Consider the following 20,755-nt stretch of genomic DNA (forward strand, 5'->3'; position numbering starts at 1 on the left):
TTGTAAATACCGTATTGTGCGTTTTTATCGTAAAGACTTTCAAAATTTTTCTTACCTCAACCACTAGCTCGTTTGCGGTGAAACTGCACACAGAGCTTGCGTATTATGGTAACTTTTGTATCGTAGCGAGTTTTACAACGGTACTTACTTAGTTGAGCCGTGCATGATGCAAAAGCATAATCATCTGCATCGAGATCGGCATACCGAAACCGAAAACACCGAGTTTTTGCCGAAGGGCGGCTGTAGCGCCATCTGTCTTCTGCAGTGGAAAGCGTCACAAGGCACCAAGGCGAGCGTTGCAAGGAGTGCGGGCCCTTTGAATACGCCGTTCCGGCCTTTTCGTCTGCTTCAACTGAAGCGCTTCGAACATTCTCGGCCAACTGAGCGGGAAAAAATGCCAGAAACAACTATTTTAACGAGGCTGTGTCGTTAAAAGAATATTGTCTGACGTCTTTTTTTCGTCCAATGACTTTATCCAATTCAGCTTATATCGTCTGCTTTCGTGGCTCTCCTGAAGCGTCGGAGGACGACGTCGCGTCGCAAAGTCCTGAGCTGTGTTTTTCTTGTTTAATTTCGTTGTGGAAGACAGATGGTGCTACTGCCGCCCTTCAGCAAAAACTCGGTGTTTTGGGTTTCGGTACGCTGATCTCGACGCAGACGATTACGCTTTTCCATCATGCACGGCTCAACTAAGTAAGTACCGTTGTAAAACTTGCTACGATACAAAAGTTGCCATAATATGCAAGCTCAGTGTGCAGTTTCACCGCAAACGAGCCAGCGGTTGAGGTAAGAAAAATTTTGAAAGTCTTTACGATAAAAACGCACAATACGGTATAGAGCCTCGAACCGAAACAAGAGAAAACCAACGTGGCACCTAATTCACATTTCGCCTGACCTTGCTAAATCGTTCATAATTTTTTCAGAAGTAGTCTCGGCATTCTGATGCCAGTGTGCATTCCTAATGCTATAACGTCAGCATTGTTCCAGCTCGCTGAAGCAGCACACTCGTCAGCGGCTTTTTGCTGTTTGTGTGATGAAGCCTCCTCGCAAGACAGTGACATTTTTGTATTTCCGGCATTTTTTTTTGCGGAGTGGGAAATTATATAACTGGATTCGAATTATGCAGAAATTTCTTCCAATACCTTGAAGTCTGAATTAATGAGGTTTTTACCCATCATGTTTTAGTTGCCAGTCATGTGTCGATTCATGGATTTCATTTGTTACTCATTTTGCTTGACCACAGTACAGGTTGCATGCTGTTGTGCTGTCTAATCAAACATTATACATTTCTATGCACATAAATTTTTTTTTATGTGAGTCAGTCTAAGTTTATTGCGATTTCAAAAAACATACGCCATTTTGAAAAAATGAATATTTGCATGCATATATTTTTCTTAATTTTTTTTCTTGCCAAACAGATATTCGCTATTTGACTTGATATTCGAAGGCATTATTGCTTCATATTCATATTTGATTTGTATTCAGATATTTCAATATTCGCTCACTCCTACTTATTTTCCTTATTTTTTGTGGGTTTTTTCAAGGCTTTAGAATTTTTCTACTGCATGGAAAGGGCTCTTAGTCTTCACCTGTGAAGACTAAAGTCATATACAGCAGCTCTGCATCATCGTTTGGTTCATTCATATGCAGGCTAATTTTTGCCGGTGAACGTGTGATGAACGCAGGGGTGCTGCACACGACCCGTCCTCTGGACCGGGAGCAGCGGCCGCACTACTCACTGGTGGCACATGTGCGGGACGTGGCTCGCTGGGAGTGGCAGTGCAACAGCAGCGTGGAGCTCTTGCTGAGCGATGTCAATGATAACCCGCCCGTGTTTGGCCAGAGCACCTATGAGGTGGCACTACCCGAGGACACGCCTGCCGGCCGCCTGGTTGCCCAAGTGCATGCCTCTGACCGTGATTTGGGTGAGTGGAATGTACGTCAGAAGAAACAGAGAATAGTTCAAGTGCAGATGAACTTTGGTCTAATGAACTTGAGTACAAATCTAATGTCATCTAGTTCAATCTGATCTAATGAACTTTGCTTTCACAGAATTAATTTTTCAGCACTCTTTGGCTGGTGGTGGGGTTGCCGAGACTCCTGTGCTTGACTGACAGTTAAGCTGAGAAAGCTCCCATGCTTGTGGGGTAACTAATTTGAAGAGTGTTTGGGTGGTCCAAGTGAAGAGTGCTCTTGAAATCACTATGGAAACGAAGCTGCCAAAGCACTGGTGCAAAAAGAGACATTTTTTCAAGTTGATCAGAGACGAGCACGGGTGCAGACATACGGTGTGAATCAGTTAGCCTTTGTATGTTAGGACAGCTTTGCACTTGATATTCGTGTCTGTATTGTCTTGAACACGTGCTTCACAGGTCTAAGTTCGGACAAACGGTGAACACAATGATCATATCTGAAAAGATTGTACACTGCTTCCAGAGCTGTTGCTATGGCGCACATTTCATAATGGAGTGAAGTTTGTAGAGGCTGAAGGATGCTGAGGATAGAAAATGTCATATGGGTTTCTTTTAACCTTTATGTAATGGTCACTGCGGAAAACTTTTGCATGCACCAGCCACATGTAGCGTGCTGCCCAGTGCACGAGGATCATGGCTCTCCATGATTTCTAGAGGTTTACAGTAAATTTGCAGCAGCCCAAATGAGCTATAAAGGGGCAGGTCACACCAGAGTACAGAACCAAAGGGCATTTTCTTGACTATAGTGTATTAAGGAAGTAAAGATATGACCAGCTGAAAACATATAAATGGAAATGTGGGACAGCTAGTCATCAAAGGTCTAGAAACATTCTGAATTTGATGTTTTCTCCAGGACCTCTTGTCACCTTAGCCACATATGTGAGCTGATGTCTACAAGTATAGTGCTGCCACGCTGGATGAAATGAATCCAGAAGAGCATCTATGCTCCCTAGTGGGTGGACAACTTACTATTGCGGCTGTTTCTTTCACTGATGCTACATGGGTACCATTCTGGCCTGGTTGAGGAAGTGCAGCACATTTTATTATGTCTTGCAGTGCTGATTCTTACAAATGTAACTGAGCTACATATAAACTGTACGCTCCTGTGTATTTTACTGTTTACATAAAACACGGCGATTTCAGTTCCAACCATAGCAGCTGCATGTCTGCATGTCTTGGCCTTCCGTTCCTTTCTGACTGACGTAGATACAAAAAGGAGCAAAAATGCAAAAATTCAGTTGTTGATGGCTGGCTGTGTAGAGAAACAATCTGCGACAAGCGATTGCAAGTATGATAAGTCTTAAAATAAGTTGGCGTTGAGGGTTGAGGCATGCATGATTTAAGTTCTTGGGGAAACCAAAAAGACTCCAAGGAACCGAAAGGTACTGCAGAACCCAGTTCGAGAACCCTTGCTCTAGTATCTTGGAGCGATGGTGCTGTTCTTTATATTGTGGAATTGTGCCAACTGAGTGCTTTGCAACCGAAATGGTCGGCGCAGGTCCAAACCGACGCCTCAGCTATTCGCTGGTTGAAGCCTCAGCCAACAGCCACTTCAGCGTGGACGCACTGTCTGGGCTCGTGCGGTTGGAACGACCACTTGACCGAGAAGAGTGTGCCAGGTTCAACCTGACAGTGCAGGCTCAGGACCATGGCCAGCCTCCCCTGGCTGCTCGCGTGCCTCTTACAGTCATTGTGCAGGACATTAATGACAGCCCGCCCGAGTTCACCCAGCAAGCGTACGCTGCCAGCGTCTCTGAAGCTGCCCCCGTGGGCTCACCCATCAGCGCTGGTGTGAGGGCCACCAGCCGAGATGCAGGCGTCAATGCTCAGATCACATACTCCCTGGTTGCAGGCAACGACATGGGACACTTCAGCATTGAGCCAAAGACAGGTCAGTCCTTGCAGTGTTCTGGGGCGCAGTTGTGGTATTTGCATGTTTCAGACTCGTTGCTAATATGCTTGTGAAGTGATTGTTGCAACTAGTTGAATTTTCTTGTTACTAAGTGCCATAGGAATTTCTGCTGGTTCAGGCATTTAAAAAATACAGTGGGGAGCATCTGGGTGGTTCACTAATGTGGCTAGCGAAAAATGTTATGAAACACAATTACAGGGAAGTTTCACTAGAATAAAGAGATGTTGTGATGGAAGGACATACACAACTCATTGCCAGTCTGAAAAGCGTTTTTTATGGAGGCAGGTAAAATTCATTTTTAAAGAACCTTTTGCGGTGACTTGTTAGAGAGCAGCTGAATTTTATGCCCAACCATATGCCCTGGCTTAACATGTGGTCCTTGAGTGTACGATGGCATATCTGACATTGCTAGTGGGCAACTTGAAACTTAGTCGTGCATAATTTCACAGATCACACCATTCCCGAATGAGAAGTGGGGCCTCTTGTGGGCTGTATTTCTCAGTAGCCATGGCTAGGATTTGCGTGGAGATAGGTGGGGATGGGTAAGGTAGGTTAAACAACACTGCTGGTGTCTTGCTACATTCTGCCGTATTATGCACACCCAGGTGTACTGCGGGTAGCCCGACCATTGGACTTTGAGAGCACGCGCAGCTACCAACTGGCAGTGGAGGCTCGCGATGGGGGCGAGCCACCCCTCAGTGCTCGTGCCTGGCTGAATGTGTCCGTACTGGATGCAAATGACAATGCGCCAGTGTTCGGGGGCCCCTACAGTGGCACTGTGGCCGAGGATGCAACCCCTGGGCAGCTTGTGCTCCAGGTAGGCGACATGCAGGCTCCTCTCATGGTGACATAACAGGCAACTTGAACACCCATGCCTCCCACACTGATGGCCTTTATTCTTCTACTCTTCCATGCTGTCTGAGTAGTGGCTCTCAACGCTGTCCCGCACCTAGCGCACTGCTGTGTTTGTTTTTGCAATTACAAGTGCACTAATGCTTATTGTGGATCTTTTTGGTGTGGAGCACTCCTAACATGGTTAAAAAGGATGCCCTGGATATCTCATAACTAGGGCCCGGAAATTTAGGCATTTGCCTAAAAATGCCTATAAATGCCTAAACGAGTGATTTTTGCCCTTGCCTGCCTTTTTGTCACTTTTTAGGAAATTCTACCTATTTAACCGCAATTTTTGGCTATAAATGCCTAAATCCGGCACTTCGGTCCTCGGTGACGTTTTTCAATTTTGAGACATATGTCTATGTATGGTGAAAGGCACGCGCCGATGCACGCAGAAAAGGCGCGGGTCTCGCCGAACGTTTTTCTCGAATTGTAGCTTGAACGTAGTGTAACGAAGTGTTTATCTCGAAGTGTAGCAGGAGGCGAGTTTGGAAAGAGACCTGAGATACATTCATGCAATCTTCTCAACATTGACGGAAAGAATGACAAAGTTGGAAAAGGCTGGACTCTCAATAGATGAATCGCTGAAGGAAGTGGCAGAAGTATCAGCAGCACTTCGGGGACTGGGAGGAAACGACGCTACTGCTTCTACGATGATGCAACAATTGGTAGAAAAAAATAGATGCCTAGAAACAATTTCCCAAATCAGAATCTTTCTACGCGGAGACGCTACGGGCACATCACCTGAAGGCCTAAGCCTTTATCAACTCTCACGTTTTAGGTTCGCGCCACTAAGTTCATGCGATGTCCAAAGAAGCCTTTTAAGGTACAAAACTATGCTTAGCGAAAACCGAAGGAGCTTCACGCTCGAAAACCTGAGAATGTGCTTTATTGCTTCAGTTGAGGACTCCGTACGCTCCATGCTTGACTTATAAATCTTGTACTTCTGAATAAAGAGTATTATTCAAAGCGCCTATTTTTGCTTTCTAGAGCCTATTTCAGTGTTTTTTAGAGCCTAGATGCCTGCCTATTTCGGGGTTCTTTAGTGCCTAAATTTCCGGGCCCTACTCATAACACGCCTATCATAACGATTGATTTTTGCCTGTTTATTTTTTCTTTTGCCGTGTGAAAAGTTACCGTGTGTAACTATTCGAGGTACCGTGGTAAGTTGCTTACAGAAGACAACAAGGTAGTGATGGAGTAGTTTTTGTCTGTGGATGGTAGATTGCACTTCCAGCTTGCAACTTGCTGTTAGAGGAACTGCGAGAAATGCCTCTGTGCTTTATTTACCAGCAAGCTTGCTCTGAACCAATTTCTGCCATGTATTGCTAAAAATTTTCTCAGAACAGTGATGCAAGAAAGATAAAGTAGAACCCTGCTAAAGTTAACTTGGATATAGTAAACTGATACTGCAATCCTGTTTCGCCAGCCATAGACAACTGTACTTCTTTTTTTCGTTTATAATAAAGACACCTTTAATAAAGACCCGTTTATAGTTAAGAGCATCTTGCCGTGGCTATTCACTTGCCGTGGAATGATTACATCATGGTGGATACCGCAGACGATAAAACGGTGCTCTTTGTGATGTCTTAACCTCCAAGCTTTGAACTGCGAGGAGAAATCAACTTTTCAAAGGCCTTAGGGGCCGTGAGACAAAGCACGTGGCACATATGGGAAAAAAAAATAAATGAAGCTCGCTGTAAACATAGGTAAAAGGCAGTGCAGCTCGCTGAGAAAGGAGAGGGAAGGGAAGGAACGTGTGAATGCTTACAGCACAGGCCAGCGTGATGCATCAGGCAGCGGTGACACTGCTTGGGCATTTTTCCATGCCCGACTGCGTCGCATACATTTCTTAACTATTGCCTCTTAAATGGCACTGAAGACTTGGAAGCTGTGTTCACAAAATGCTTTGATTTCACATGGAATCAAATTTGCATTATATTCGTGGCCATGTTGTATTTGTGCAAATGCAGTACTTCTACCTCACATTTGGTTTATAAGAGAAACATTCAGAAATGCCTTCCATCCTGCTCTTATCATCCCTTTATGTGATAATTATTTGTTTTCATTTATCAGTTTTTATGTTGCCACATTTTTTGATTTCACTTATGTCTGGACGTAAATCGGAAACGTGATAACATAAAATCTGATAACTGAAAATAAATATCACACAACGGGATGATAAGAGCAGGCTGGAAGGCTTTTCTGAGTGTTCCTTGTAGAAACCAACTCTGTGTGTTTAATAAGTAGCCCTTTAATTACCAGACAGCATCCTCAGAGCCACACCATCAACAACAATCGATGTAGCAAAGACATTGATGTAGTAAAGATTTTTGTTGGTCCAAGTGACTCTAAAGAGGGGTTCTGCTATATTGAGAGTAAGATGTGCATAGCGATTATGAGTGTCTGAAATGTCTCTGTAGGTGTTTATGAAATTTCATTTTAGGTCTCTCCTTATTTATTTATTTTAGTGAATGATCTAATGAATATGCTTCTCAGAAGCTAAAGCACAGGCATCAGCTTTGATTGATTTGTTTTCTTCTGTGTGCTTTGTGTGCAAATTTTGGGATCTGTATAGGATTCAACACCACTTTTTTCATGACTACTGCACACTGCTTGGCTCAACTCATACCTGTGGCAAAATTTCACTCTTCTGATATTTGTCAACTTCAAAGCTTGTTATTGCAGCTTGCAAAAAAGGTGGATAGGCTACACTCTTGCATGTTGATGTGGTTTGAACGTTTTCTTGCACTTATAATGCTTTGCACCTTTCCTTTTGCCATCTACTTAAGTGCATTGATTTGTTGCGTGTGTGTGATTGCTGTGATGAAGAGGATGAAGTGTTATATTTGGTTGTCAGAGGCACACCGCTGTGTGCTTGAAGCGAAAGGTAATTTTGGGGCTGCCTTCTGTAAAAGCAATCTGCAACACATAGTTCAGCTGGGTGCTGCCCTTGATGTTATGCAGGTGCAGGCCAGTGATGCCGACAGCGGTGGAGAGCTGCGATATACTCTGCTGCAGCCGGGCCCTTTTGCCCTGGACCCGGCCACTGGCCAGCTAAGTGTGGCTGGGCCACTGGACCATGAGATGGCAAGTGTGCTTCTCGCTTGATTGCCTGTCCGATGTGATGTTCAGTAGGGCAAGGATTGTGAATTCACTTTGGCTCAGTGTTTGACAGAAGTGCGCGGAGAAATTGTAGATGAGAGGCATGTTAGGAGATGAGCCGTGAGAGACTGCTTGAGGTGGCTGGGGGAATGTGCAGGTGAGCCGGTACGCACTGGAGGTGGAGTGCTGGGATGGTGGCACACCACCACTGTCGGCTCGGGCACTGGTGCACCTGGAGGTGCTGGACGTGAATGACCATCCACCGCGCTTTGACCAGAGCAACTACACGGCCGTGGTTCATGAGGGTCGGCCAGCCGGCTGGACCGTGCTGCGCTTCTCGCTCAGTGATGCTGACTCTGCTGCTCATGGACCTCCTTTCCGGCTGGAGCTGCTGCTGGATGGAGCTCAAGCGGGCCAGGCGGAGGAGGAGGAACCCTTTTTCCAAGTTGAGGGCCACGAGCTGCGGCTGGCACGACCACTTCCTCCGCGCTCAAGGCATGAGCTGCGTGTGCTGGCTCACGACTCGGGCAGCCCACCTCTGGCGACAGAGGCGCATGTGACTGTGCTGGCTGTGGAGAAAAGCCGCTTCAGGCCGCAGGTGGGTCTGTGTTATGTAATTTTGTATCGGCTTATATCGTTTTTATTTGCCTGAAATTTGGTGAAGCAATAAAAAGAGGAACCTTTAAATCTGCTTGAAAGAGTTCACATATAGGTTCATTCTTTGTACTGAAATGGTGGTTGTAACAGAAATAAGTAAGCCCTGTTGTATATTTGCTAGCTGATTTGTTTAAATGAAGGCAAATGCTGCGTAACATTACCGTATTCGTGAAGATTATATATAGCATCAAAAATTATGGCAAGTACTGCAGTAGCAAAGGAAACAAATACCAGTCGGAGCATGCAAAATTTACTTAGTATTTAAACCGAAAATTAATTTACTTTTTTTTGTTCTCAGCAAATTTTCTCTAATCTGCATATTTCTAGAAAAAAAACAATATCATTTAACATGATGTAAAGCAGTTGTTTCCTCTTTGTCTGCATCTTCTGTAGCAGTACCCCTTAAGTTTGGACTCAATGTGTTACCTGAACTGTGCCCCAGGTGCAGCCCTTGACTGTGGTTGTCTCTTCTTACTTGGACGACTTCCCGGGTGGGCTGCTGGGCCGGGTGCATGCCACGGATGAGGACCCATACGACCGCCTCAGCTTGTCCCTCTCTGGGCCACACGCATCGCTGTTTGTCCTCGACCGGGATGATGGGACTTTGCGTGCTTTGCCAGGTCTCGACGCCGGCAGCTATGTGCTTAATGTGAGCGCTTCTGATGGCAGCACAATGCCAGCACATGCATCAGTGAATGTGCACGTTGTCGGGGTGTCCGAGGAAGCTCTCAAGGCAGCTGTGGCTCTGCGCTTGGCTGGGACCACGACTGAGCGTTTCCTGTCGACGGACCGGCGGCCATTGCTGCGAGCTTTGCGAACAGCTCTCAGCGTACGCCTGCGGGACCTGTTGGTGCGTTAATTCCCTTCCTCATTTCTGTTGCTTGTCTTTGCATTGGTGCATTTTGACCCTGGATGGACTTGTGTGGGGACATGACTGGGGCAAGGTCTGGGAGGGGCTGCTGGTTGCTGGGAATGCGCAATTACCAGGCCAGCCAGTGACTACAGTGCCCTTATTATGCAATGTGTGAGCACATATCTGGAGTATGCCAAAAGCCTTTTCACTGTTCAGCACAGCGACGCAGTGAAATACAGTCGATGACCGATTTTTCGGACTCTCTAGGGACCGCAAAAACGACCGAAAAATCGGGCAGTCCGGAAAATCAAATTTCACCGAAAAAATCACGAACTTATTACCACTATGCCAGAGAAAGCGGCCAATTGTATTGCACACATTCTAAAGCTCCTCATGACTATATTTCGCCGCGAAATACCGTATAAACGCGTATAAGGGCCGCACTTTTTTTTTTCCAGATTCGAGGGCCAATTTTCGGGGTGCGGCCCATACACGCGATGTGCGAAAAAATTTTTTTTTTTAAGTAAAAACACACCAACCAGGGAATGAGCGACATTTATTCTCAAAAGAAAACATTCGACAGAAGTCTGTCTGGTTGGGAAATTTAATGTTAGGAGAAGGTAAGTGACGCCAACCAAGTAAAATACAGGAAAAACACGACGTTTCGGGACCGGCTCGGCCCCTTCTTCACGGTGTGACTACGGGCGAGCGCAGCTTGGCTTTTTAAGCCCCTGTGTGGAGGACCTGCGGGTCAATGGCCGCAGCCCATGGACATAGGATGAGGGGAGAGTCCCCAGGGAACGATTAACATTCTCTCGTGTTTGCTGTATGTGCCACGACTCGAGTAGAAGCCTCCTGCGTGGGTTAGCCTCCGTTTCCAATACAATGGTGCTGTCGAAGTCAATTGGGTGGTCACACCCTTCACAGTGTTCGGCCACGGCGCTGCGTTGACGATTCATGTGACGGACGTCCGCTTTGTGTTGGTTCATCCTTTCCGCGAAGTTCTTCGTTTCCCCTATGTACGACGCCGGGCAGACGGAACACGGAATTTTGTACACGACGCCCTGGGCCTTTTCTCTGGGCTGCCGGTTTTTTGGGCGGGGGAGAAGGCGACCGATAGTGCTGGTCGGTTTGTGCGTTGTCAGCACCCCTTCTTTTCCGAGAATGCGACCGAGCGTCTCGCTCACGCCTCTCACGTAGGGGATGCAAACACGTTTCCGCTTCTGGCATGCGTCTGAGGAAATAATAGACCGGATTTTGTTTTGCCTTTCTTGCTTCCTGATAATGCGCCGGATGAATGAGCTTGGGTAGCCGTTCTTTTGGAGGTCAGAAATGACTCGGTTCTTCTCCTTCCTTTTATCTTCACTTGAGGAACATATGGAGTCGGCTCTCTTCAGTAATGACGTCACGACAGATGCTTTGTGCGGGATGGGATGGTTCGAATCGAAATGTAGGTACCGTCCTGTGTGGGTTGGCTTCCTGTGCACCGAGGACTGCAGGCCTTTGTCGTGCCTTGTAAGTAGGACATCCAGAAAAGGCAGGCTGCCCTGCTGTTCATGTTCAACAGTAAATTGTATGGCCGGTTCAACTGAATTTAGATGACTCTGGAGGTTTTCTATCTCTGAGGTTTTCACCACACAAAAGCAGTCGTCTACATAACGGAGGAATAACTTTGGCTTGGGATTAAAGGAGGAGAGGGCCCGGCTTTCGACGTCTTCCATGGTTAGGTTAGCCACTGTGACTGAAATTGATGCCCCCATAGCAGTTCCGGTTGTTTGCTTGAAAAATTCTCCGTTGTAGGTGAAAAAGGTACTGCGCAGACAGAGGTCGAGAAGGCGACATACCTCATCGACGTTGAGTGGAGTTCTCTCGTGCAGCGTTTGGTCGTTTTCGAGTGCGCGGCGAGCGACGGACACAGCAAGGGGAACCGGTACGCAGGTAAATAGCGACACCACGTCAAATGAGACTAGGCTTTCGTCTTCCTCCACGGTAAGGTTCGAGACAAGTTGGACGAAATGCCGCGAATTCTGTACATGCGTGGGTGTTCTGCCGGCGAGCGGCGCCAGTACCTTGTGCAGGTAGTCAGAGAGACGTCGCAGAGGAGACAGGGTGAAGTCTACAATTGGCCGAAGGGGGACGCCAGGTTTGTGAGTTTTAGGTAGCCCGTAAAAACCTGGAGCTGAGCCGTTTCTGGAGATGAGGCGGAGGTAAAGCCATTTGAAATCAGGATGCCGCTTGAACATCTCTGCCAGGGTTTTGTTGAGTGTGGCCTGAGTGTTTGAAGTCGGATCCTTGCGAACCTTCTCATACGCCCCACTGCTCAAAAGGGCTGACGCCTTCTCCTCGTAGTCGCGTCGGTCCATCACCACTGTAGAGTTGCCCTTGTCTGCCGGGAGTATGACGATGTCGGTGTCGTCCCTGAGACCGCGTAGGGCTTTTCGTTCCAGTTGAGACAGATTGCTCGGAAATTTGGGGGGTACCTTGGCGATGACACCAATCGCTTTCAGGCGGACCTCTTCCCTGACGTGCGGCTCCAGGTGCTGGACCGCATCTTCAACAGCCGCGACTAGTTTTGGGAGGGCGGGACCAGATGATATGTTGAATCCATGTCCTTTTGCGAGAACAGAGGATTCGGGCGGTGTTAAGCGACGGGAGGAGAGGTTGTTTACAAAGCCAGAGTTATGGGGGTCAGGCTGTTTCTTCTGCCGCTGCTGTAGGGCAAACAACTTCTTGTTTTGACACTCACGATGTTTGTTGGCTGCAGTGGAGGCCGCTTCCATGGCAAAGGCGTCCACCCGCGGGAAGAGCTCAGGCATCCTGTGTTCTAGTTGGCGGCGCGCGAAGAACCGGTCCAGCTCCTTTTTGCGGAGAACGGAATGGCACTCGTGTATCCGCGCACTTAATAACTGTTGCTCCGTTTTGGACACCAGCCGTAGGCCTTCTGCGGTGGTTACAGGGCGCTTTAGGCGAAGGCTCACGGGTATCACATCCTTTTCCTTGCAGGTCTTGTTGAAGTTTAGATGTGTCCGGAAGACAGCAATACTCTTGGTGATGTTGACGTATCGCTTCACTAGCTGCATGGTCTCGATGCCGAAGTCTTGGCGTATAGACTCAAAAGAAAACATTCGACAGAAGTCTGTCTGGTTGGGAAATTTAATGTTAGGAGAAGGTAAGTGACGCCAACCAAGTAAAATACAGGAAAAACACGACGTTTCGGGACCGGCTCGGCCCCTTCTTCACGGTGTGACTACGGGCGAGCGCAGCTTGGCTTTTTAAGCCCCTGTGTGGAGGACCTGCGGGTCAATGGCCGCAGCCCATGGACATAGGATGAGGGGAGAGTCCCCAGGGAACGATTAACATTCTCTCGTGTTTGCTGTATGTGCCACGACTCGAGTAGAAGCCTCCTGCGTGGGTTAGCCTCCGTTTCCAATACAATGGTGCTGTCGAAGTCAATTGGGTGGTCACACCCTTCACAGTGTTCGGCCACGGCGCTGCGTTGACGATTCATGTGACGGACGTCCGCTTTGTGTTGGTTCATCCTTTCCGCGAAGTTCTTCGTTTCCCCTATGTACGACGCCGGGCAGACGGAACACGGAATTTTGTACATGACGCCCTGGGCCTTTTCTCTGGGCTGCCGGTTTTTTGGGCGGGGGAGAAGGCGACCGATAGTGCTGGTCGGTTTGTGCGTTGTCAGCACCCCTTCTTTTCCGAGAATGCGACCGAGCGTCTCGCTCACGCCTCTCACGTAGGGGATGCAAACACGTTTCCGCTTCTGGCATGCGTCTGAGGAAATAATAGACCGGATTTTGTTTTGCCTTTCTTGCTTCCTGATAATGCGCCGGATGAATGAGCTTGGGTAGCCGTTCTTTTGGAGGTCAGAAATGACTCGGTTCTTCTCCTTCCTTTTATCTTCACTTGAGGAACATATGGAGTCGGCTCTCTTCAGTAATGACGTCACGACAGATGCTTTGTGCGGGATGGGATGGTTCGAATCGAAATGTAGGTACCGTCCTGTGTGGGTTGGCTTCCTGTGCACCGAGGACTGCAGGCCTTTGTCGTGCCTTGTAAGTAGGACATCCAGAAAAGGCAGGCTGCCCTGCTGTTCATGTTCAACAGTAAATTGTATGGCCGGTTCAACTGAATTTAGATGACTCTGGAGGTTTTCTATCTCTGAGGTTTTCACCACACAAAAGCAGTCGTCTACATAACGGAGGAATAACTTTGGCTTGGGATTAAAGGAGGAGAGGGCCCGGCTTTCGACGTCTTCCATGGTTAGGTTAGCCACTGTGACTGAAATTGATGCCCCCATAGCAGTTCCGGTTGTTTGCTTGAAAAATTCTCCGTTGTAGGTGAAAAAGGTACTGCGCAGACAGAGGTCGAGAAGGCGACATACCTCATCGACGTTGAGTGGAGTTCTCTCGTGCAGCGTTTGGTCGTTTTCGAGTGCGCGGCGAGCGACGGACACAGCAAGGGGAACCGGTACGCAGGTAAATAGCGACACCACGTCAAATGAGACTAGGCTTTCGTCTTCCTCCACGGTAAGGTTCGAGACAAGTTGGACGAAATGCCGCGAATTCTGTACATGCGTGGGTGTTCTGCCGGCGAGCGGCGCCAGTACCTTGTGCAGGTAGTCAGAGAGACGTCGCAGAGGAGACAGGGTGAAGTCTACAATTGGCCGAAGGGGGACGCCAGGTTTGTGAGTTTTAGGTAGCCCGTAAAAACCTGGAGCTGAGCCGTTTCTGGAGATGAGGCGGAGGTAAAGCCATTTGAAATCAGGATGCCGCTTGAACATCTCTGCCAGGGTTTTGTTGAGTGTGGCCTGAGTGTTTGAAGTCGGATCCTTGCGAACCTTCTCATACGCCCCACTGCTCAAAAGGGCTGACGCCTTCTCCTCGTAGTCGCGTCGGTCCATCACCACTGTAGAGTTGCCCTTGTCTGCCGGGAGTATGACGATGTCGGTGTCGTCCCTGAGACCGCGTAGGGCTTTTCGTTCCAGTTGAGACAGATTGCTCGGAAATTTGGGGGGTACCTTGGCGATGACACCAATCGCTTTCAGGCGGACCTCTTCCCTGACGTGCGGCTCCAGGTGCTGGACCGCATCTTCAACAGCCGCGACTAGTTTTGGGAGGGCGGGACCAGATGATATGTTGAATCCATGTCCTTTTGCGAGAACAGAGGATTCGGGCGGTGTTAAGCGACGGGAGGAGAGGTTGTTTACAAAGCCAGAGTTATGGGGGTCAGGCTGTTTCTTCTGCCGCTGCTGTAGGGCAAACAACTTCTTGTTTTGACACTCACGATGTTTGTTGGCTGCAGTGGAGGCCGCTTCCATGGCAAAGGCGTCCACCCGCGGGAAGAGCTCAGGCATCCTGTGTTCTAGTTGGCGGCGCGCGAAGAACCGGTCCAGCTCCTTTTTGCGGAGAACGGAATGGCACTCGTGTATCCGCGCACTTAATAACTGTTGCTCCGTTTTGGACACCAGCCGTAGGCCTTCTGCGGTGGTTACAGGGCGCTTTAGGCGAAGGCTCACGGGTATCACATCCTTTTCCTTGCAGGTCTTGTTGAAGTTTAGATGTGTCCGGAAGACAGCAATACTCTTGGTGATGTTGACGTATCGCTTCACTAGCTGCATGGTCTCGATGCCGAAGTCTTGGCGTATAGACTCAAAAGAAAACATTCGACAGAAGTCTGTCTGGTTGGGAAATTTAATGTTAGGAGAAGGTAAGTGACGCCAACCAAGTAAAATACAGGAAAAACACGACGTTTCGGGACCGGCTCGGCCCCTTCTTCACGGTGTGACTACGGGCGAGCGCAGCTTGGCTTTTTAAGCCCCTGTGTGGAGGACCTGCGGGTCAATGGCCGCAGCCCATGGACATAGGATGAGGGGAGAGTCCCCAGGGAACGATTAACATTCTCTCGTGTTTGCTGTATGTGCCACGACTCGAGTAGAAGCCTCCTGCGTGGGTTAGCCTCCGTTTCCAATACAATGGTGCTGTCGAAGTCAATTGGGTGGTCACACCCTTCACAGTGTTCGGCCACGGCGCTGCGTTGACGATTCATGTGACGGACGTCCGCTTTGTGTTGGTTCATCCTTTCCGCGAAGTTCTTCGTTTCCCCTATGTACGACGCCGGGCAGACGGAACACGGAATTTTGTACACGACGCCCTGGGCCTTTTCTCTGGGCTGCCGGTTTTTTGGGCGGGGGAGAAGGCGACCGATAGTGCTGGTCGGTTTGTGCGTTGTCAGCACCCCTTCTTTTCCGAGAATGCGACCGAGCGTCTCGCTCACGCCTCTCACGTAGGGGATGCAAACACGTTTCCGCTTCTGGCATGCGTCTGAGGAAATAATAGACCGGATTTTGTTTTGCCTTTCTTGCTTCCTGATAATGCGCCGGATGAATGAGCTTGGGTAGCCGTTCTTTTGGAGGTCAGAAATGACTGTATTTTTCCTGTATTTTACTTGGTTGGCGTCACTTACCTTCTCCTAACATTAAATTTCCCAACCAGACAGACTTCTGTCGAATGTTTTCTTTTGAGTCTATACGCCAAGACTTCGGCATCGAGACCATGCAGCTAGTGAAGCGATACGTCAACATCACCAAGAGTATTGCTGTCTTCCGGACACATCTAAACTTCAACAAGACCTGCAAGGAAAAGGATGTGATACCCGTGAGCCTTCGCCTAAAGCGCCCTGTAACCACCGCAGAAGGCCTACGGCTGGTGTCCAAAACGGAGCAACAGTTATTAAGTGCGCGGATACACGAGTGCCATTCCGTTCTCCGCAAAAAGGAGCTGGACCGGTTCTTCGCGCGCCGCCAACTAGAACACAGGATGCCTGAGCTCTTCCCGCGGGTGGACGCCTTTGCCATGGAAGCGGCCTCCACTGCAGCCAACAAACATCGTGAGTGTCAAAACAAGAAGTTGTTTGCCCTACAGCAGCGGCAGAAGAAACAGCCTGACCCCCATAACTCTGGCTTTGTAAACAACCTCTCCTCCCGTCGCTTAACACCGCCCGAATCCTCTGTTCTCGCAAAAGGACATGGATTCAACATATCATCTGGTCCCGCCCTCCCAAAACTAGTCGCGGCTGTTGAAGATGCGGTCCAGCACCTGGAGCCGCACGTCAGGGAAGAGGTCCGCCTGAAAGCGATTGGTGTCATCGCCAAGGTACCCCCCAAATTTCCGAGCAATCTGTCTCAACTGGAACGAAAAGCCCTACGCGGTCTCAGGGACGACACCGACATCGTCATACTCCCGGCAGACAAGGGCAACTCTACAGTGGTGATGGACCGACGCGACTACGAGGAGAAGGCGTCAGCCCTTTTGAGCAGTGGGGCGTATGAGAAGGTTCGCAAGGATCCGACTTCAAACACTCAGGCCACACTCAACAAAACCCTGGCAGAGATGTTCAAGCGGCATCCTGATTTCAAATGGCTTTACCTCCGCCTCATCTCCAGAAACGGCTCAGCTCCAGGTTTTTACGGGCTACCTAAAACTCACAAACCTGGCGTCCCCCTTCGGCCAATTGTAGACTTCACCCTGTCTCCTCTGCGACGTCTCTCTGACTACCTGCACAAGGTACTGGCGCCGCTCGCCGGCAGAACACCCACGCATGTACAGAATTCGCGGCATTTCGTCCAACTTGTCTCGAACCTTACCGTGGAGGAAGACGAAAGCCTAGTCTCATTTGACGTGGTGTCGCTATTTACCTGCGTACCGGTTCCCCTTGCTGTGTCCGTCGCTCGCCGCGCACTCGAAAACGACCAAACGCTGCACGAGAGAACTCCACTCAACGTCGATGAGGTATGTCGCCTTCTCGACCTCTGTCTGCGCAGTACCTTTTTCACCTACAACGGAGAATTTTTCAAGCAAACAACCGGAACTGCTATGGGGGCATCAATTTCAGTCACAGTGGCTAACCTAACCATGGAAGACGTCGAAAGCCGGGCCCTCTCCTCCTTTAATCCCAAGCCAAAGTTATTCCTCCGTTATGTAGACGACTGCTTTTGTGTGGTGAAAACCTCAGAGATAGAAAACCTCCAGAGTCATCTAAATTCAGTTGAACCGGCCATACAATTTACTGTTGAACATGAACAGCAGGGCAGCCTGCCTTTTCTGGATGTCCTACTTACAAGGCACGACAAAGGCCTGCAGTCCTCGGTGCACAGGAAGCCAACCCACACAGGACGGTACCTACATTTCGATTCGAACCATCCCATCCCGCACAAAGCATCTGTCGTGACGTCATTACTGAAGAGAGCCGACTCCATATGTTCCTCAAGTGAAGATAAAAGGAAGGAGAAGAACCGAGTCATTTCTGACCTCCAAAAGAACGGCTACCCAAGCTCATTCATCCGGCGCATTATCAGGAAGCAAGAAAGGCAAAACAAAATCCGGTCTATTATTTCCTCAGACGCATGCCAGAAGCGGAAACGTGTTTGCATCCCCTACGTGAGAGGCGTGAGCGAGACGCTCGGTCGCATTCTCGGAAAAGAAGGGGTGCTGACAACGCACAAACCGACCAGCACTATCGGTCGCCTTCTCCCCCGCCCAAAAAACCGGCAGCCCAGAGAAAAGGCCCAGGGCGTCGTGTACAAAATTCCGTGTTCCGTCTGCCCGGCGTCGTACATAGGGGAAACGAAGAACTTCGCGGAAAGGATGAACCAACACAAAGCGGACGTCCGTCACATGAATCGTCAACGCAGCGCCGTGGCCGAACACTGTGAAGGGTGTGACCACCCAATTGACTTCGACAGCACCATTGTATTGGAAACGGAGGCTAACCCACGCAGGAGGCTTCTACTCGAGTCGTGGCACATACAGCAAACACGAGAGAATGTTAATCGTTCCCTGGGGACTCTCCCCTCATCCTATGTCCATGGGCTGCGGCCATTGACCCGCAGGTCCTCCACACAGGGGCTTAAAAAGCCAAGCTGCGCTCGCCCGTAGTCACACCGTGAAGAAGGGGCCGAGCCGGTCCCGAAACGTCGTGTTTTTCCTGTATTTTACTTGGTTGGCGTCACTTACCTTCTCCGACATTTATTCTACGTTCAATCGTCACTCGCGAAGTATTTAGACTCCTGAGCTGGTGCTGCGCTCTGGTGCACGCTCATGCCAAAAGAAGCCGCGCAGCATGTTTGCTGTCAACGCGTAGCCGTTGTTCCGAAATTCTATCACATAGAGGAGCAGCTCTTCTTCCAGTTCAGGAAACTCGCACGGCTTGCCTCGAAAAGCGCGCTTCTTGCAGTTTGTGTTTCCCTTTTGGTTGCACCATCATCGGACGCACTTCTCGGCCACGTCGAATTTCCCGCCCGCTGCACGCTTACCGACCGCGTTCGAGAGCTAACTCCCAGCCGTGTAGCTTTAGGTGCTTGTCCATCGCGCTAAAACTGTGAAGCTCGGCGGCAGCACGCGAAATCCACTATCACGGCGAACGTGCTAACATGCATGCTAACACGCCACGAAAGGCTGGAGCTGGCGATACTGATGCCGATGTGAACAGCAGAAAATCGCGACGGAGAAAAAAGTTGATGATAATGATCACGGCGCCATCCATAGACGCCACTTGGAAGCTCCGGTGCGCGCGCGTGGCCTCCGCGAACGACGCAGCGCCAGAGCAGATCGCGGCCGCGATATGATCCGACGGCGCGCCCGAAGCGCGCTTCGATCGCGCAGGCCACGGCGTGCGCGTAGCCTCCGCGATCAAACGCTCCGCGCGTTCCGTGTTCGGGACTAAAGACTCGGCACAGATGAGTTCCGTGAACTCGGACTACAGTTCAAGCAAGTTCGTGCGGCGGAAGACATTCAAGGACAGTACGAATTCGAAAACACACGAGCGCAATGTGTCGACTCGCGCAGAATTTCAGCGCCGCAAGAGGCTCCCTTTAAGCTTGAATTTCGTTTTGTTTGATCAAGTTTTCTATATCTCCTGCAGTCTGAATTAATGAGGTTCCACTGTACACATTATATGGCGGCTTGGGTACTGGCGGCGAGTGCGAACGAGGTCCAAAAAATCGAGTGGTCAGTTGCGGTGCGTCCGAAATTTCAAGCGCTCTTACACATTGGCTCTATGGGCCATGTCGCGGTGCCGCGAAAAAGTCCGAATAATCAAGCATGTCCGAAAAATCAGCCGTCCGAATTTTCGGTCGTCGACTGTAGCTACCTGCTTTAGAGCCATGGGTCAGTTATGCAAATATGGTACACAGTCAAGCTGTGCATACAGGTTGTGTGTATATACAGTGTGTGCATAGTCATTCTGATGATGATGATGGGGACAATTCGCTAACACTGCAGAGCCCTTGTCTTGTTCCTGTAGGATTGAGTACAGTCATTAGTACCTAATTCCCAACATCGTGTGATTGCTTGCAAACTGACTGGTGGATAATAGTAACGCCGATTACTCCGTTTCCAAGTTACTTGGAAGCTGGCTGCAGCTAGGCCTATCGCCTGTCGTGTAAGCCAGAAATTATCAAGAAATGGAGCAGTGCCCATTAAAGTGGTTGTATCCTCTGCTAGGGAAACCGGTGCATCATTGATAACTTTTTCAACCGCATAACCATCTGGAGTCTGCCGATTGCAAAAACATATCAGTATCTCGCGCTCATATTTTACGTTGCGTTAATGCTTTTAGCTACATTTACATAAAAAAATTCCTAATTTTTTCTTATATACAGAGGTATCTGTAAAGCAAACCACATTTAGCCTTGGATCATAATAAAATGTACTTCGGATAATTCAAATGAAAATCTCTGGTTCATTGAAGTTTGAATTAATTAGTCTACTTTGCATTCAAGGGAACTGCTGTTTGGTCGTACATTGCCATGGTGTCTCAAATGCTTCGGTAGCTTGGATTCATTTGCACACCAGAAAGGGACCAGTCCCATCCACTAGTTACATCCTTTGTCGGGTTGATTTTCACTGCCATGCCTTTGAATAACATTTTTAAGCGTGCGCAGTCACTAACACAGTCGTATGCACACATTAACGCAGTCATAGTAGCGCTTTTTGTGGTGTCTGCCATGTCTGTGAGGTGGTGCTATTTTTTAATGATGTTTGAATAAACCAAAAATTTGTTCAAATTATGTGGAGTTGCATTTGACGGGAGACTTTTTAATACACTTGATGTTGCCAGGACCAACGCGTCAGTTCAAATAAACCGGTTGTTCAAATTAAAGGGCCACTGAAGCGGTTTTAGAATTTGATGAGTTTGAGGTTGCCGAATGTCCAAAATGTGCAGGTAAAGCCTGCGAAATTGCTTTGCTCTAGCATTTGAAATGATGGCGTAAACGCCGAATAAAGTCGCCGTCGGCATTCAGCTTCTCTGAAGTGCACAGCGACGGGCAGAGGCCCCCGATAATGACGTCAC

General features: G+C 48.9%; 1 protein-coding gene across 2 annotated transcripts in view; it reads left to right on the forward strand.

Moving 5' to 3' along the window:
* The window catches only part of LOC149372362 (fat-like cadherin-related tumor suppressor homolog), an 86,257-nt gene that overhangs the window by 48,641 nt on the left and 16,861 nt on the right, over nucleotides 1-20,755 (forward strand). For both annotated transcript variants that reach the window (XM_089566824.1, XM_089566823.1), the window contains exons 22-27: nucleotides 1,686-1,925; nucleotides 3,472-3,864; nucleotides 4,491-4,702; nucleotides 7,747-7,869; nucleotides 8,042-8,482; nucleotides 8,984-9,391. In XM_089566824.1, the coding sequence (XP_089422950.1) occupies nucleotides 1,686-1,925; nucleotides 3,472-3,864; nucleotides 4,491-4,702; nucleotides 7,747-7,869; nucleotides 8,042-8,482; nucleotides 8,984-9,391 (1,817 nt within the window). The remainder of the gene's footprint in view (nucleotides 1-1,685; nucleotides 1,926-3,471; nucleotides 3,865-4,490; nucleotides 4,703-7,746; nucleotides 7,870-8,041; nucleotides 8,483-8,983; nucleotides 9,392-20,755) is intronic.

The sequence above is a fragment of the Amblyomma mixtum genome, chromosome 1 (genome assembly GCF_055824585.1).
Source record: "Amblyomma mixtum isolate Tamu chromosome 1, ASM5582458v1, whole genome shotgun sequence".
Classification (NCBI taxonomy): domain Eukaryota; kingdom Metazoa; phylum Arthropoda; class Arachnida; order Ixodida; family Ixodidae; genus Amblyomma; species Amblyomma mixtum.